The sequence below is a fragment of the Siphateles boraxobius genome, unplaced genomic scaffold (genome assembly GCF_051911475.1).
Source record: "Siphateles boraxobius isolate OS27281-9 unplaced genomic scaffold, OSU_SipBor_1 130, whole genome shotgun sequence".
In the NCBI taxonomy this organism is placed as follows: Eukaryota; Metazoa; Chordata; class Actinopteri; order Cypriniformes; family Leuciscidae; genus Siphateles; species Siphateles boraxobius.
The window spans coordinates 9,520,242-9,539,048 of record NW_027508734.1 but is presented as its reverse complement, the minus strand read 5'-3'; the positions used below and the strand labels follow the sequence as shown (position 1 = coordinate 9,539,048).

The following is an 18,807-nucleotide window of genomic DNA, read 5'->3' as shown; positions in this document are numbered from 1 at the left end:
AATATGTTCCTGCCTGACCCAGTGCCAAAGGCACACACAAACAACATGATCAGGAAATTGGACGAGTTCATTAATCTTAGGATAAAAGAGCATGTGTGTTTGTTAATATAAGGGCCTTTATTTGTGTGTTAGCATTAAGGGCCATTAATCACCAGCATAGCATAGACATCCAAGCAACAACTGCAAATGGTGTCCGATGCGTTAAAGATAGAGAATGATTTGAAGATATTTTGGATGTATTGCCTTATTAAAATACTGATGTTTAAATACTATATGCTAAATATATATTTAAATACGTGTTTGATCTTAGGAGCTTCCCTCATCCCTACATCACAGTGCTGGAAAACCGTCCTGACTGCTGGCCCGCTCTGCTCCAGGAAATTGATGACTTCCTTCAGCTGGCTACAGACAAGTATGAAATCTGTTAACAATGACAGATCTGGGGTATTTGATAGAACATTTTTTATAACATCTTAAAGAGGTCATGACATGAGAAATAACATTTTGACATTTAGAGGTCTTTGTACCATTGAAACATCCTGCAAGTTTCAGAGCATAAAATGAAAAAAAGGGGGAAAAAAGCATTTATTTAATCAATCTCCAAAAATGGTTTGATTTCATATTGCGGGGTCTGTGACATCTCATGGGCAAATACATTTGCATATGACTGCCTCCAGTGCAAGACATCGACGAATAGTTATACATCATTGCACCATAAGCCCCGCCCACTGGCTTTAAGTCGCTTAATGGTTGACCTTCACTGAGCGTCGCGTTCAACTCTGTTCAAGTCTTTGTCAACTCTGAGGTGTGAACGACCAGTGATAAAACAGACGGGTTTCATGACAATTTAAAAGCGGATCATTTCAGACAGGGGGTCAGAATGATATATTGTTGTGTTGTGTATATATTTTTGTCTTTTTTTTATGCAAAAAACTTTAATAACATTATAAGTGAACCTTAAGGAGCATATTAAGATAATAATAAAAATCCATGCCGTGACGCCTTTATAGGGATAGTTCACCTAAATGTGAAAATTCTGTCATTATTTACTCACCCTCATGTCGTTCCAAACCCGTTCATCTTCGTAACACGAATGAAGATATTTTTGATGAAATTTGAGAGGTTTCTGTCCCTCCATTGACAGCTAGACAACTATCACTTTGACGCTTCAAAAAGTTCATAAGAGATTGTAAAACCAATCCATATGAATTGAGTGGTTTAGTCCAGATTTTCTGAAGAGACTTGTTCACGTTAAACCCTTACAAGTGTATTTATGGTGTGTTATTCTTCAGAGATGAGCCAGTATATGTGGAAATGCTGGTACCTTTCCTTCGTTACCTGTACTGCGAGCCCCAGAGGTTGGCAGAAAACGCCCTGCTCAGACACAGCCTCCTCAGGGTCCTGCTCCAGCCACGAGGGGCTCCTGAGCCTGACAGCCTGCAGGAAAAGGGGGCGTCCAGCACTAGGGTGGTCCGTGAGCTGATTCGCAGCCTCTTTGACCTGCTTCCGTACATACTGGTGAGCTGGAGGATGATTTCTGATGTGCTGAGCTGAGGTTGCTCCACGGCACTATGTGGCTTAGACCCATGAAATGTTTCGACAGAAGGTTTACATTACCCATCGTTGTGAATTTCCCAAGGTGCCTAGCTCTAATTTATGACTTTACCAAAATCCTTAAGGATGTATTAAGCGATTTCTGAGAAATGCTGTTCTAAATTTATATAAATTTTTGCTAGGTGTGTGCTGAAAAAAATATTGTTTTTGTACATAGATCTGGCTATGTAAATAGGAGGAAAAACAAAGTTGATTGGACCAATCCATGCAGCACCAGAAAACTCTTGTAGCCAATCAGCAGTAGGGGGCTTGTCCACTCATGATGGGGGAGGAGAGAGAGTGAGCAAGAGGGAGATTTAAAGAAATACTGTAGAAAGAGAGATGGCTGAGAGACATTACCAAAGAAGAAGAGGTCAGATGAATATAATTGAAAAAAGAAGGGTTAGATCAGGCAAGAGCTTTAGGACACAAAATATTAGAAAAGCTTACCAGCTGGAGAGATGTTAGAGAGCGGGAAGGCCTGAAAACAGATGCCGAGGTTGCATTGTTACCCCTCATACACGAGTAACATTGTTTTTTTTTGCTGTTGTATACTTTTGTTTTTGTTGAATCACAGCTGATTCATCCATACTTGCACAAGCTGTCTGATGCTCCGGCTGTTTGTCGTTGCATAGCGTGTTCGTTATTTTGGGGGCGGAGCAATGTGTTTGTTTGGGTGTTGGTTGTAAATTCAACAGTGTTTCTCAGAAATCGCTTACTGCACCTTTAAGGGTGCCTACTGTTCAAAACTTTTTTTTTTTTTTTTTTTGAAAGAAATTAATACTTTTATTCTGCAAGGATGCATTAAACGGATCAAAGGTGAGAGTAAAGACATTATAATGTTAAACTTTTTTATTCATCAAAGAATCCTGAAAAAAGTGTCCACAAAAATATTAAGCATCATCTTCAGCTGTAATAATAATAATAATAATAAAATAATAATATTAGAATTATTTCTAAAGGATCATGTGACACTGGAGACTGGAATAATGGCTACCATCACAGGAATAAATTACATTTTAAATATATTGAAATAGAAAACGTTTTTTTTTTAAACTGTAATAATATTTCACAATATTAATGTTTTTACTATACTTTTGACAAAAAAATGCAGCCTTGGTAATACAAATCTCCAAACTTTTGAACAGTAGTGTACGTTGTATTGACATGGGGTGAGTTCATATTATTTTAATATTTAATTAAATTAAAAATTGGGTGAACTAGCCCTTTAAACATTTTCACACTTAGTTTACACATTATTCCCGACATGCAATCAGTGTCTTCATCCTGTGCCCCATCAGGTGGACAGTGTAACAGCAGTGGTGGAGTTCAGCTCGTTCGCTGAATCTCTGACGGCGGCTCTGCTCACTGATCCAGGCTTCTGGAGGAAGGAACTGACCCAGCTGTCTCTTCAGCTCCTGTGTGCCTGTCAGCTCAGTGTTCATCTGAGGGGAGAACTGATGTCTCCCCTTCACACACTCCACCAGATAATACCTGCACATGCAGTGGTGAATACACACATTATATTTTATAGTCTTATTTTATATGGGTGGTGTAGTGAAGTTGTACAAACTGGACTAGTATTATGGAAGTATGAGAAATGGTTATCTCTCTTCAAATCAATGCTGTCTAATTGCATTAATTTACAGATTAATGCAGATTCAAAAAGGCATTATTTTAAAAGAGAAAAAGGCAACATTATTATTTTTTCGTTGCTACAGTTACGCGCACAGTGTGATCTCAACAAATCTTGTCCTCTCATCTTTATAATGGTTTTGTTTGCACAGCGTTTTCTAGCTCGAAGCGATTTGCATTCAGCTTTCCCTCAGAGGCTCCATCTGTGTCAAACCGTTTGTCTGATTGTGCCCTATCTAACTGTAGGAACTCCCGCCTGAGCAAGTGATCATGGGAATCTCGCTTCTACTGCTAAGCGCTTCCACCTCTCAGCAAACTGCTCTCCTAGAGCTCGGTAAAGACCCTCTCGATATCTGAACACATCATATTGACATGGATAGCTTGATTTCCACAGAACATGCTAGTAACAGACAGTTTTGCACAGATTGAAAGGGTTGTTTTGTTACTTTGTCTTACCGAGTTGTCATGCTGATTCCAACATATACAATCAAACCAATAAGAAGCTTTAGGCTCACTAAAAAGCTGTTATTTCAGAATAAATTCCATCAAAAAGTGGGAATGATTTATTAGTGGTGGCTTTTAAGGCTCATACTTGAGGTTAGGGATTTAAAATGCCTCGAATATGCTATATTAAAGGTTCCTTTTTTGTGGATGTCTCTTACAATAGGTTTTACATGCATCCAAGGTCAAAAACACATGAATTTTCTTCATAATACACATTGAAGCATCACTTCTTCTCTCACTGTGTCTGAAACGATTCGTTCAAAGATTTAGTCTCTCTAAACCCCTCCCTTCCAAGAGCCTAATCTGCTCTGATTGGTCAGAAGGCCCAGTCTGTTGTGAGACATCTAACGCTTACAGAATGTGTCTGCAATTTCAGCTCCAGTGGCTTCCTGAACACTTCTACACACAGTGATATAAGCTGGAACGATGGCATTGGTTTTACCGTATTTTTTTTTCAGCATTTACATTTTACATTTGTATTCATTTAACTGACGCTTTTATCCAAAGCGACTTACAATTGCTATATTTCAGAGGTCACACGCCTCTGGAGCAACTAGGGGTTAAGTGTCTTGCTCAGGGACAAATTCGTGTCTCACAGTGGATTCGAACCCGGGTCTCTCACACCAAAGGCATGTGTCTAATCCACTGCGCCATCACCATCCTTAGTCCTCATCCTTTTGAAGTGTATTGCTTTTCCGTTGCAGAAAACAGCATTTCTCAACATGTCAAAAAATCCCACAGAAAATTTAATTGAAAGACACACCTAATTGTAGCAATGTTAAAGGCCCTGTGAGGAAGGAGGCGTGAACAAGCGAACTTTTAACATAAAACATAATCCAAAAATAAACAACAAAACAAAAGTAAAGCGGCACCCTTTCGCAGATGACTGTCTCACAAACATAAATAAAACACAACGTCGCTGCCCGATGAAACTCACGTATGTCCAAAACGGTTACTTTTCAGGAAGTGAAAAAAACACCGTAATTTTGAACGTAGCGTTTCATACTTGGTACGGCATCTTTAAATGTAACCATATTCTTGCCAGTGTAATGATATAATACACATCTGACCAAAATCGAGTTTAAATGGACATACGTGCATATTTTACAGTAACGGTGGTCGATACGTGTTCTTTCGATCATTAATTAGAATGACCAAGTCGAGTTTCATATTGACAGATGAATAGGCTACGCTCAGTTTATTAAATAGCCTACGTCTCAGTTTATTAAATACGCTCAGTTTATTAAATAGCCACGTCTCAGTTTATTAAATGCGCTCAGTTTATTAAATAGCCTGCATCTCAGTTTATTAAATACGCTCAGTTTATTAAATGTCTCTTGCAAACTATGAAGGGACAATGAATCAATACACTGACATGGCAATGCTAGACTGATATTTTGTTTGCACAGTCCTACCGTAATTTTGTGAATGTATAATAAACTTGAGAACAGTTGTCAAAAACAAACGTTTGCTGATCCGTCGAAAAATCTCAAAATCGGCAAAATGGACATATGCTGTTTTCATCGGACAGCGACCACAATATAAGGTCCAGGCCGGGTCCTCTCTCGTCTTGCACAATTGACACTCCTCCTTTTATCCTTCTGTAGCTCCTCCGCTCATTAACACCTCAGGCTCGCTCACTCGCTCCATTCTCACGGCTCTCAGCCCCACCCGCTGCTTGTAACACTGATATCTATCTTCCAGAATATTATAGAGATTTGGGAATGGGCTCTTTTGACATGGGCCTGTAAGCAAGACCAGAGCAATGCCTAAGCAACCACCTAGAACACCATAGCAACCACTTAGAACACCATAGCAACCACTTAGAACACCATAGCAACCTCTACATCACCCTAGCTTGATGGTGGCACGTTTTGCACAGGCAAGCACCATTCACATTCACTCACAAAATGTAAAAAGCTATTGTTATTGTATTCATTAAGTTAGAGTTTTTAACTATAACTTCTTTTGTCTCTTTGCTAGCTGTGAAGATTGTCCAACCTGAGGTGCCGCCTCCCTTCGGTGCATCTTTGCTGGTGATGCCCTTGTTACAGGTGCTGTCCTGCTCCAGCCTCATGGAAGCCCTGACGGACACGCAAACGCACTTGAAGAACCTTAAACTGGCCAATTCTCTGTTGCAAATGGTCCAAAGAGAACCCTCCGATCGGAAAGAGGTAGCACAAATTATTATGCACCCATTTAGAAGAGTGTTTTCAAAGTATTGTGTGATACTGGACTTTGCGCTTGCCTCTACAGGACTCCACTCAGCTGAGTTTGCCTCTCAGCACTTGGTACAGCGAGCTTCAAGTGTCCACCAGCGTCCTGAAGCGAATTTCCCTAGACTCCATGTCTTCTGTGGAATGGCTTTACTCCCTGCAGTCGTCTCTCCCTGCCTGTGAACACGTCCCGGATACCGTTTGTCTTCTGGTCTCCCATGTTATCGTCAGCAGTCACGGGGATCTCTGCAGGTTAGCGTTGGACACAGCTGCTGCCATCGCCGAGGCCGATCCCGCTAAGGTAAAGTCTGCATCTCAACGTTTAGTTTTGTGATTCTGCTGTATTGCAGTTCTGTATTATTTAGTAGTTAAATCTACAAGGTAACCAAAAAGTTGAGGGGTTCATATTTAACCACACCAGTGTTCATGAGTGTGCCGGTCCTCCCTTTACGCAAAGTTCGCAAGATGTGTAGGGCCCCCAGAAGTCTTGGGCCGGCAATGAGTTAAAGGAATCGGTCACTCAAAAGTGAAAATTCTCACTGTTTGTTTCAAATTCCCTTATTCATCTTGACAAATTTTGACGAATGCTCGTGCTGACATTGACATCAAATATGATCCTGCCAATAATTATGATGATAAAGGCTGAGAATCATTAAATGAATAAATTCTATTCTGTTTAATCGATTAAGTAAGGAATAATTTACGACGGGCAGTTAAATTATTAGAAAATAATGCAAACCTGAGGCAGAATGCGGCTGCGACGCAAAACTGAGGAGAATTTTCTAATAATTCAACGGACCAGAGTCAATTATTCTACTTATACTGTGGTTACCAAACCTCAAAACATTGTTCAGAATCAGATGATGTATTTTAAGACATTTGTCAGGTTTTTGTCCTTAAAACACTCGTGTGTGTAGGACTAATCTCTTATGCATCTCATCTTAAACCTCCGTTGCCAATTCCAAAACGTCATTTTAGAGCTAGTAACGCAGACTTGAGCCATTGATAGCAGACTAATGCAGTTATTAGAGAGAGAGAGAGCGAGAGAGAGAGAGAGAGGTTAGGCATGAATTACCTGTGAGTCTGTGCGTCTGTCAGTGTTTGGCAGCAGCGTTTCTACTAATAGCAAGATTTTAAGTTTATCTGCTTCAAGAACAGCGACATTATTACCTCGCTAGTGAGAAATGTCATGTAGGTTTTAAGTTGCTAAAGTATTGTACTGATAAAATCCTCATAGCAGCGCTAACAAAACGTTTCTGTGCGTGTGAGTTCGAGTGGAGAGAGAGCAGGAGAAAGAGAGTATGTGATTCAACGTGGTATAAATTAAAATAAAACACAAAAACTTTGAATCAACAGTTTTAAAATTAATTCACAGCATGGTAATATACATTATGAAAAGTTAGTTCATTTTGAGATTCACTAAAATTTGATGGAAACATAAAATGAGTTATGGAAACAAATTAGACAAACTACCTATACCTAGACAAAAACTATTGTGCATAACTGTTCATCTTTTTATAGTTTTTATATACATAATTGATTGGCCTTCATTTGGTTTTAGGACTATAAAGGATTTGCACAAAACATATAGAGGCTGTACAACAGTTCTCTAGCTGAAATGATAAAAACCACAGTCCTTTACACATTAAGAGCACCACATTGTTCCTTGAGTGACAGATTTATTTTTTTATAAAAAGAACACCATTTGGAGGGGAAAAAATCCACTCATAGTAAAGCTTTCATTTCTATCCATTATCCCGATGTCAGTGTTACTAGGCAACATGCTCAGCCTTAGGAACCGCAGCAGTAATTACTTAAGCTAAATGCTAAATGAAGGTGTATATCATGGTAAGTAGACCTGTACTCCACACTTACATTCATTACAGAACACCTTAGGGCTCGCATGGACACAAATTCAATGAGACCAGAACGACTGGTAGCCAAGAGCATGGAAAGCGTGTGACCTGAGGGAGGATGTGCAGCCCTGCAGGACTGTTGTGACCACATAACAGGAAGAATATGCATCATCTGTCACGGGCCCTTATTGCCCTTATTAGAGGCCTTGGCTGGATGCTGAGATTCGCTCTCTGCTGCTTTCCGATTAGGGCTGGGGATTTATTGAATGCTCACAGGACGGTTATTCTGCTGGTGATAGAAATGATTGAGTTGATTTTATGTTATATGTGTTTTATTTGACCATTAGGTTTACTAGAATTAGACTAATTTTACGGCCTTTCCTTGTCTCACAATATGCAAGTATGAGTGTTAAGAGATGTTTATATAGTATATCTTATTTAAATTTCAGTAACACAAACAGTGAGTGAAAATAATTTCAACGAATCAGTTCAAACTGGCCATTTCAATGAACTGATTCAATGATTCATTTGCGTCATCACTCAAAAATGTCCATTGAAGTCCCAATGTGGCATTTCATATATTAAACATTTTAGTTAAATAGAATATTGCCATTTATTGTTATATGGGTGAATATAAATGTAGATAGTAATTCTTCCTTGTGTTAATTTAGTGAAAAGCAATATGGGAAATATGCCTATGGCTTTTCGAGGTGAAGTAGCTCACCAATACCAGCAGCTCCCCACACAATCACACTCTTCCTCCATGTTTCCCTGTGGTAGAGATGCATTTATTATAATATTTCTCAGCAGATTTTTGAAGACATCACTCTGGAGCATCACCATGCAACTCGTGTTTTATTATGATTCATCACTCCACACACAACTTCCATATTCTGACAAAATTTCATTCTGTCTTTGATGTTTTTCTGAGACCACAATTGCTTTAGTGCTTTGGAGTGCATTTGCTTAAATTATTAATGTATTTTATTTAACATATTCAAGGTATATTTTTCATACTGCTTATATATGTTTATATACACATACACCATTGCCAGATTTACTGTACTATTCAAAAGTCTGGGGTCAGTAAGTTTTTTGTTTTTTTTGCATTAAAGAATGTATGCATTAAATTGTCAAACAATTTTACAAAAGGCAGTAAAAATATTTATAACATTACAAAAAAGTACTATTTCAAATCAATGCTGTTCTTTTGATCTTTCTGGTCATTCATAAATCTTGAAAAAAGCATCCACAAAAATAATGAGCAGCACAACTGTTTCCAATATTGTTAATAATGAGAAATATTTCTTGAGCATCAAATCAGCATATTCGAATGATTTCTGAAGGATCATGTGACACTGAAGACTGGAGTAATGATGCTAAAAATTCAGCATTTAATCCCAGGAGTTAATTACATTTAAAATATATTCAAATGGGAAATTTTAAATTGAAATAATATTTCATAGTTTTGCTGTCCCCCCCCCCCCCCCCCCAAAAATAAATAAATGCAGCCTTGTGCAAAATATAAAATAATCTTTCTGACCTATTAATCATTTATTACTCTCCTGCTCTCTCCTCAAGAGTCAATCTCTGTACCAGTCTGTTTTCTCTGGTTTCCACTCTTTCTTCTATCTCCGCTCATTAAGCCTGTTAATTGGCTTGTTGTGGGGGTCAGAGGTTGTGCTGGTTTCCGAGGGCCACGTCTCTCCCCTGTCATCTTTCAGGGAGGGATGCTGAGGGGTTAATCTCCAATTAGAGGTTAGAACAACTGCCATGGTGTCCCTTCTCGAAGGGTTAAAAATCTTCTCAAGGGAGGGAAAGATCCGCTATTCCTGGTTAGTGGGGGTTTGTTAGGGAGTGGCTTGTCTGGGGAATTGCTTTACAAATCCTAAAGATAAATTAGGATAGATGTATTACATGATGTATTTTACATGCCGTCTTTGCACATTTATTAACCGTCTTAGAAACACTTTCCTTGAATCCCGTATACAATGCTTTGATTCGATTGGCCACACTGTCACTAGCAGTTCTGTCTGGCAACAAGAGAAATATTGCATGATTAAACCTTATTAAGGCTATTAAGGCTGAGCACTATTGAGCGTGTTTTGCACATCTCCAGTTGAGCATTGCAGCTGGGAGGAATATCAATAAGCCCTTGCTTTACATCATGTGTTAAAAGCATGGAGACTGGGGACGTGTATATTGTTGTGATTAGAATCAGTAAGGTTTGTAGTTCTGTATAATGTAGTCAATGTTGTTTAGTGAATAATTTCTTAGTTTATAATTAGTGTTCTTGTGCCCTGTTCATTTTAAGCTCTCTTCTGAAGCGACTTTATATTTTGTATACTTTTTGATAAATTGAGAACTATTAGGGCAAATAAAGTTTACACAGTGATTGTCTTTATCCTAATGTTTAGCCTGAACTTTAGAGGTTCATTTGTGATTTAATAATATTTTAATTGCATATCTGGATTTACTTTTACTTGCAACCTGTGTTATTTTAGTATCCATGATATACTGATTTTTAGGTTTTATTTTTTTCTATTATAGTTTTTCTATTATAGTTTCTTAATTTTTTTAATTAGTTTTAGGTTTTTTTATGTGCGTGTGTGTGTATATATATATATATATATATATATTATAATTTGTTTGTTATTTCAGAATTTTAAATCAAACTAAATAAAAATGAGAAACATTCCCTTGGCAACTAACTAAATTATTTTTATTTAGTCAATGTTTATTTTATTTCAAGTTTAATTTTAGTTAATGATAATAAGCCTGCTTTCAACCACTTTACTGCAATTTTAAAGTTTACTCATTGTGAAGACCTGGTCAACCTAATTTTTCAGAATCATTATATCTCACAATATTTTATTCCTTTGAGGGATTTATTTATTAATACAATTTTTTGTAGTTTTGAATTTTGAGAACTTTACAGTTTATTGCTGACGTTTATATCTTTTTGGAAAATGTTGACTGTTTAAATAGCTTTTGCATAGTAGAAGTAGATGTTTCATTTAAATTGTATTCATTTTGAACAAAAAAATATAGTGTAAATTTGACAACACATCATCAATCCTTCTTCCAAAACGTGTTTGTGTCTTCCCCTGATTCACTATGGTATGGATATTATAATAAGTGTTTATATTTTAGGCCTGTTGGGATAGCTTTCGTGGGAAATTGCGAACATGCGTCACCCGCTCGTGTGTGTCTCGTCAGATCCATAAATAAAGAGAAGTTGCTCCGGCTACTTTGACGCAGGGATGGTGAGGTTAGTTTCACAACGAGTGAGAAAGGTTGACATGGAGCAGCTAAATCTCAAATCAATGGGAATCACCCGTTTTAGAAAAACTCAGAACAGAGAGTCTGCTGGCAAAAAGAGAATGTGACAGAGCTCGTAATAAAACAAGAACCAACATTGGCTTGGCTTTTCAGAGATGGCAAGGACGGATTTGAAATGTTGTAAAAGTGTGTTTGGAGATGGTGTTTTTATTACTGAACAGGTGAGAAAGGTATTTTATTGAACAGATAAATAGCCATATGTATATCTCTAACAGAGTTCATTGTAACGCATTAACTTTTGTGAAGGGTCTTTTCCTTATGGTGGTTGTTGTGCTGTGCTGGATTTTATTTTCAAGCTGGTTATATCTCTGAAGTCTAGTAGTGAATGTTTTATGAGCAGTGGAAAACCATATTCATCCACAGTCACATCGAGCCGGAGAACAACCAAAATAATGTTCTTCTGCAAAATGCTTGCAGTTTTTTTTTTTTAACCACTAAAAGTTATATAGTGTACCCTTTAATGGTGTTTTGGAGTTATGCAGTCAATAGTAATTAGGTTTTCCAGTGTGCATACAGTGTCTTAAACTGACAGGCATTGTTCTGGGTCTTTTCTTGGGCTTGATCTGGCCCTCAAGGGATCTAACCTTGATATGTGTCTAAGTCTGGGAGGATGGGGTCGACTAACCCTAACCCTAACTCTGATACAGATTCCTCCAGAAATCATCATCCTCAGTAGAGTCTCAAATAAAAGCTGTCTCTACAAAGATCTGGATCAGTTTAGGCACAGTTTTGTTGGTTATGAATAACGTTGGCCTTGTGGGAATGTTAGCCGCGTTTTCCTGGAGCACAAGACAGCGATATAAACCAGCAGTCACCGCAAAGCATTTCGTCTGATGCCAATAACACGAAATGCATTAGTAAAGCAGCTCTTGGGTATGCACTCAGATTTGAGGACATAATCCTCAATTCAGGTGGAGAACGTTTCCAGGTCCTTCACACGGTCCACAGGTTTTCACCAGTTTGTCACTGATCACTGTAGCCCCTCAGTTTCTCCTAAAATCAAGCATACCTTTCATTTTTATTTTGCTTGAGCTGGGAAAACACTGGCCTTGGGCCAGTCTTAGTATTATAGAAGCTTCTCGAGCTGTGTTTATGCTACAGAAAACGGCTTGAGAAAAAAAAGAAGGAGAGAGAAACAGGGTGTGAGTCAGATGGTTGGAGAGGATTGCAGCAACTGTTGGAATGAGCTTCAAAGCCAACGGCTCTTTGGCGTTCTTCGCCGCTGCATGAGATGGATAACTTGTGACAGTCTTGCTTGGTTTAAGTTGAATGAGATGGATGAGAAGAATAAGAATTTGCCCTCCCACCCCTCCTCCAGCAGCCCCTCGCTGTGATGAGCATGTCTCGTTGCGTTATAGGCCCTGGCATTTCTTTGGTAGCCAGTCATGAGCGATTTTCCTGATTATCTGTTATTTTAGCCTCCTTATTTTCTAAACTTAAAAGCCCGTTCTTCTGTGTGCATGGTCACCTCTTCATCATGAAACTGAGCTGATTTGTCTTTTTTCATTGTTCTGTATAGTTTTTCTAGCCTTGATTTCTTTCTCAACTCATTTGAATGATCATCAAACCTTAAAGGAATAGTTCACTTAAAAATTCTGTCATCATTTACCCTCAAGTTGTTTCAAACCTCAGCTGTCTGGTTACCGACATTCTTCAGAATTTTGTGTTTCTAACAGAAGATAGAAATTCATACAGGTTTAAAACAGTGGAAGTAAATGAGTAAATTATGACAGAATTTAAATTTTTAAGTGAACTATACCTTTACTAATGCTGTCAAAGCTATACAACATCTGAACTTCATTTTGCATAACTGTAAATAATAAGTTCAACCAAAAAAAACAAAAACAAAAATTCATAATTTTCTTACCCTCATGTTGTTCCAAACCGGTATGAATTTACTATAATGAAAGTCACTGGGATCCAATGTTGTTCTTCGTATGGATAAAAACTGTTGAAACATTCTTCAGAATATCATCTTTTTTTAACTTCTTCTTGCTTTTTTGTTGCTTGTTGTCGTATCCCTTTTTCTCTAATTTGTTCCTTCTTTACTGCTTGTCGTTTTTCTGTTGTGCTTTTCAAGGGTCTTGCCGTTGAATTTTGCTCTACATGCCTTCATTTTTAATTAAATTCTTTGAAGAGCTCTTTGAAAGGGTGGGATGTTTAGAATTCCCTGTGATCGACTGATGATGATTCATTTAATTTCTGTCAGCTTAATGAAAATAATATTGAGATGAATATTTTTGGCTCTTTTACTGCTGGTAATCAAATATAAGTCCCATAACAGCAATGTCTTAACCCCGTTTTTGAATTTTAACATTAAGAGATATTTGTTCAGCTTAGATCTTTCTGCTGTTCTCTCATAGAAGGATTTAGAGAAACAATTATTGATGCATTCAATACTTCTCCATTAAATGTTTTTGAAGAAGTCTCTTATGTTCATAATAAAATTGTGAAATTTTTTCTATTTGAATAATATATTTTAAAATGTAGTGTATTCCTGTGATGGCAAAGCTGAATTTACTGCTCCAGTCTTCAGTGTCACATGGTCCTTCAGAAATCATTCTAAAACTCTGATTTGCTGCAACACTATAAATGTCTTTCTGTCATTTTTGATCCATTTAATGTGTCCTTGCTGAATAATAAATCAAAATCTTTTGATCGGTAGTTTATATCTGACCTTATTCCAACTCCAGCGGTTCAATATGTGGCAGCTATACTTTGATTTTAATTGCTTGATACTAAGAGACCACATCACTCTTTTACTGGCCTCAATTCACTGGCTGGTATGGCTTGGCTACCAGTACATTTTTGAATTGATTTTACAATGCATTTCAAGTTTAAGGCCCTGCATGGACTTGTTCCACAGTATATTAGTAATCGCCTCCACTCTTATCTACCTCCAGCTCCCTGAGGTCATCAAACCAATTACTACTTTCTGCTCCCCTCTTGCTTTTAAGATCTGAGGGAGATCAGGTTCTCTCAGGTGTGGCCACTAGACTCTGGATATTAAAAGCAGTTTTCAATCTTGATTAAAGGCCTGTTTATACTGCATTGCTTTTGTCAGATGTGCGTTAAAGAGTTTTTAATAGGTTAGTTTTTACTTGCAAGTTGTTTTCTTTCAGTTAGGGTGTGTTCACACTTTTAGTTTTAGTTTTCTGGACCAAAAAAGAAAATAATACATTTAGTCCTGGTTCGTTTGGCGTTCATACTGTTATTTTGAAGACTGAACCTAGATGTCTTTTGCACACATAGCTCCCATGATGAGAAAAAACAGGTATGCATTCTGTCCTTTTTAGGGTCCCATCTTGTGACATCCCGTCCTGTTTTACAGTTGTAATCGAAATTATTCAACCCTCATTGTAAATCAGTCTTACTGACAAATTGTACAGTTGTTTGTAGTGGACAAATCAAACAAAAGGAATTGAAATATCTCAACACAACTAATGTTTCAAGTGGTTTCCCCAAATTCAACTGAAAATGCAACTTTTAATGACTTCTGCAGTCTCAAAATTATTCAACCCCCTGAATAGAATCCCTCACAACAGCACAAATCTGCAAAACAGATGTAGTCTCAAACACACCTGATGTAACTAATCAAGGGCTTCATTAGTTGCACCAGGTGTGCTTGAGTTAGAACACATGAAATATCTGAACTGGCTAGTTTTGTTGAGTATAACGTTTGACTGCATGTTAGAATAAGGCTAAGTCAAAAGAATGGGCCAAAGAGTTAAGAGAAGATATCATCTTCACAAACAAGGATCATGATACAAAAAGATAGCGAAGGCACTAAATGTTCATAGAGACACCACTGAAAACATATTTCCCAAGGTCAAAGTTAAAGGAACAGTGTTTAAACTACCTAGACAAGCCAGAAAAATGCATGCCAGAACTCCAAGAGTGACCCAAAACCACAATAAAAGTCTGCTCCGATTTGCTAGTTTTGTGGTTCTGTTCTGTGGAGCAATGAAACAAAATCAAGACAAAAGACTTCGTTTGCTTAATTGTTTTTCAATTTACCTCTAGGTGCCATGTCTACTTCCTGTCCTGATGTTTAAACTGGGCAGAGTGTCCGATCCAGCTTTGTCTCTCTCTGTTCTCTATACTCTGCCAAGACTGGGAACCCACAAGGTACAATCATATCCACAGCATGCACTGTTTACCTAAATCAGAAACTTAATAAAAAAATATTTTTCAGCAAATGTGTTTTCCTGTTTTTGAAAGTTTATCAGGAAAGATAGTTGGAAGTTAAATTAAATGTGCAGAAAACTAATCATTCATTGTTATTAAATTGTATTAAAAAGATGTATTAACATGTATGACAATCACAATTAAAAGGATAGTTCACCCAAAAATGAAAATTAGCCCATGATTTACTCACCCTTAAGTCATCCTAGGTGTATATGACATTCTTCTTTCAGACGAATACAATCGGAGTTCTGAAGCGAAGCAATGTAAATATGAAATATCAATATTTACTACTTCCGACGTCACAATTTGCGTAAGTAGACTATGTATGTTTGTTTGGCCGGAAGCTAAAATTTCACTTTGTAACGTATTAAATATGAATATTTTTCTTACACAAACGCATCGCTTCGCTTCAGAAGGCCTTTATTAACCCCCCCGGAGCTGTGTGGATTACTTTTATGATGGATAGATGCACTTTATGGACTTCAAAACAGAAATGCCAATTCACTGCCATTATAAAGCTTGGAAGAGCCAGGAATCCTTTTTTTATTATGTAACTCCGATTGTATTCGTCTGAAAGAAGAATGTCATATACACCTAGGATGACTTGGTGAGTAAATCATGGGCTAATTTTTTATTTGCGGGTGAACTATCCCTTTAAGAATACAGAACCAGGTTTTTATAGCGCAGTTCCTCAGAAATATGAATCTAGTCCGTCTGCATGGATTTGGGATACTTTGCTTCCTCTGTTGCTATGGCAACAGCTCACCTGCACTGAAGGCAACTCCAGCCATTAGCCTGACCACTGTCTGTGCCATTGTTATTCTTTTGATTCCACTAACAATACATATTATTCATAAATCTTGTATGCTAAGTGTGTACTTCTATAACATTTGGCTTGCTAGTAAAATGCTGCATCAACAAAAACATATTCTGTAGCTTGCACAATGAGTGCACACTGTACTCAAATATGAATAAATGAGAGAGGGGAGATGTTGGGTGTTTTTGCTGATGTTATTTACATGCCTAGACACTCTATCATCAGCCTTGGAATGGGGGTGGCAGTGTTTTGCCCTTTAATGTAGTCTTTAATTTGAGCTTTTTGTAATCTTTGAGATACTCTTATATTTAAAAGCTAAGCAGAACACGAACTGGCCTGTAGGTCACAGCCAAAGCATTAAAAACATCAAAGCATTAGGTAGTTAGTTGCATATAATAACTAAACTAAGCTATTAGCTAAGTTTGCATATATCCAGTCCTGTTCATCATTATGTGTATGTGTGTCTGACTGAACTCTGTTGTCTTGTAGTTCTGTATCCCGCAGGTGCTTCATGTTCTCCAGACTCTGGGCAGTTCATCCAGACTGAGGCCTGTGGCTCTGCGGCTCTTAACTCTGTTATGGAAAAAACAGGTGCAGTTAATGCTAAAATAATTAAGATCTGTTCTTTGTGTGTTGTGTCAGGTCTATGAGAACATGATGCATTGATTCTCTTCATTTCTTATGTTGAAAATCAGTATTTTAAATTGATGTATTTCCATTTTACCATTTTGGTTTATGCTTTGAAATATTATATTTATATACTATTATTTATTATTATATTATATCTAAAATATATCTAAATAAAATATATATATATTATCTAAAAACAATATATGTATTTAGATAATATGCCTTTCAGACTTAAATATAATAATATATAAATAAATATATTATTTCATATTAAATTAGTAGATGAAACCGAAGTCTTTTTTGGACCTAAATATAATTATATATATATATATATATATATATATATATATATATATATATATATATATATATATATATATATATATATATATATATATATATATATATATATATATATATATATATTAATATAATGATATTTCAAAAAATAAAATAAAATAAAACAAATTATCATAATAATTTGCTTTTTTTATTTAAAATGGATATATTCATTTATTGTCATTTTGTTTTATTCTTTGAAATATCATTATATTAATATATATATATATATATAATTATATTTAGGTCCAAAAAAGACTTCGGTTTCATCTACTAATTTAATATGAAATAATATATTTATTTATATATTATTATATTTAAGTCTGAAAGGCTTCTGTTTTGTTTAATAATTGATTACAAAATAATTCATTACAATTAATGTTTTAATATAATATTATTAGTGTGTGTAATTTAAGAGACTTTAAAAAAAATGTAAATTGTATTTCACTGAAAAGTTTAGTGAAATAAAATTATGCATGTAACTTAATAGTTTTAGCCCTGTAATTAATTAAGTAAAAATTATTATTATATTAATTAAACTTTATTATTTTAGGAATGTCATTAGTTCACAGATAATTTGTTAATAAACAAATTAAGCTTTATTATTTCATATTTAAAATGGATATATACATATTTTGCCATTTTGTTTTATCCTTTGAAATATAATATTATTTTTATATATTATTATCAATAATTGTATTTAGGTCTGAGAGACTTTAGTTTTGTCTACTAATTTAATGCAAAATATGAAATATCATTATATTTATTTATATATTATTATCTTTAAGTTTGACTGGCTTTTGTTTCATCTAATGATTTAATACAAAATAATTAATTACTGTTAATATTATTAGCATGTGTAATTTGAGTACAAAAAAAAATAAAATTCATAATTTTTTTTACTAAAAAAATGAGTGAATTCAAATTATCCACATAACTTAATGGTTTGATCCCTGTAATTAATGAAATAAATAAAAAAATGACTGTAAGCTTTATTATTTTAGCAATCTCATTTAGTCATGTTACAGTTGGCATCATTAGTTCACAAAGAATTTGTGTATTTTAGAAAAAAAAAATTTCACTGAAATATTTCTAAATTAATCATTATCAATTCAGATTCAATCTGCTAATCTGTTTTGGTACCCAGCCCTACTATAATATCTGTATCTGTATGATCTGCTATTCTGTATATCATATAGTTCTATTACTTTCAGGATAGATTTCTGATACGTTTGACCATTTGTATAGGACCGTGTGTATCCTGACCTGCAGAGACTGATGTCACAGCTTGAAAAATCGTCAGTGGTCATTGGAAAAGATACGCAGTGGGAGCAGATATTGGCCAGAGCAGCTTGTGTCAGAGACATCTGCAGAGAGAGGTCTGCTTCGTCCAAACCCTCAAAACTAGAGTTCATTTAGCAGTGTGATGTGCGGCATGTTAAGCCACCACTTTGCTAACTTCTGATTAGTGGTGGAACCGATCACAAAATTCACGGTTCGGATCAATTACGGTTTTTGAGCAACGGATCGGATCCTTTTTCGGATCAGCGAAAAAAACTAAACTTTTCTAACTTTGCTTTTCATTTATTACTACTACATCAAAAACTACTAGCCTAACTGATAAAGTTCACACATTATTTAAAACAAGTGAGCAGTCCGTAATAAAATAAGAACAAATGCTATAAAA

General features: G+C 36.1%; 1 protein-coding gene across 2 annotated transcripts in view; it reads left to right on the top strand.

The window, feature by feature from the left end:
• Window positions 1-18,807, top strand: part of focad (focadhesin) — an 80,977-nt gene that overhangs the window by 16,852 nt on the left and 45,318 nt on the right. Inside the window, exons 6-14 of one of the 2 annotated variants that reach the window (XM_077227824.1) lie at window positions 311-412; window positions 1,293-1,518; window positions 2,895-3,101; window positions 3,475-3,562; window positions 5,716-5,906; window positions 5,989-6,249; window positions 15,170-15,274; window positions 16,641-16,742; window positions 18,369-18,499. In XM_077227824.1, coding sequence (XP_077083939.1) covers window positions 311-412; window positions 1,293-1,518; window positions 2,895-3,101; window positions 3,475-3,562; window positions 5,716-5,906; window positions 5,989-6,249; window positions 15,170-15,274; window positions 16,641-16,742; window positions 18,369-18,499 — 1,413 coding nt within the window. The remainder of the gene's footprint in view (window positions 1-310; window positions 413-1,292; window positions 1,519-2,894; window positions 3,102-3,474; window positions 3,563-5,715; window positions 5,907-5,988; window positions 6,250-15,169; window positions 15,275-16,640; window positions 16,743-18,368; window positions 18,500-18,807) is intronic. The other variant, XM_077227825.1, reaches the window with a different exon arrangement.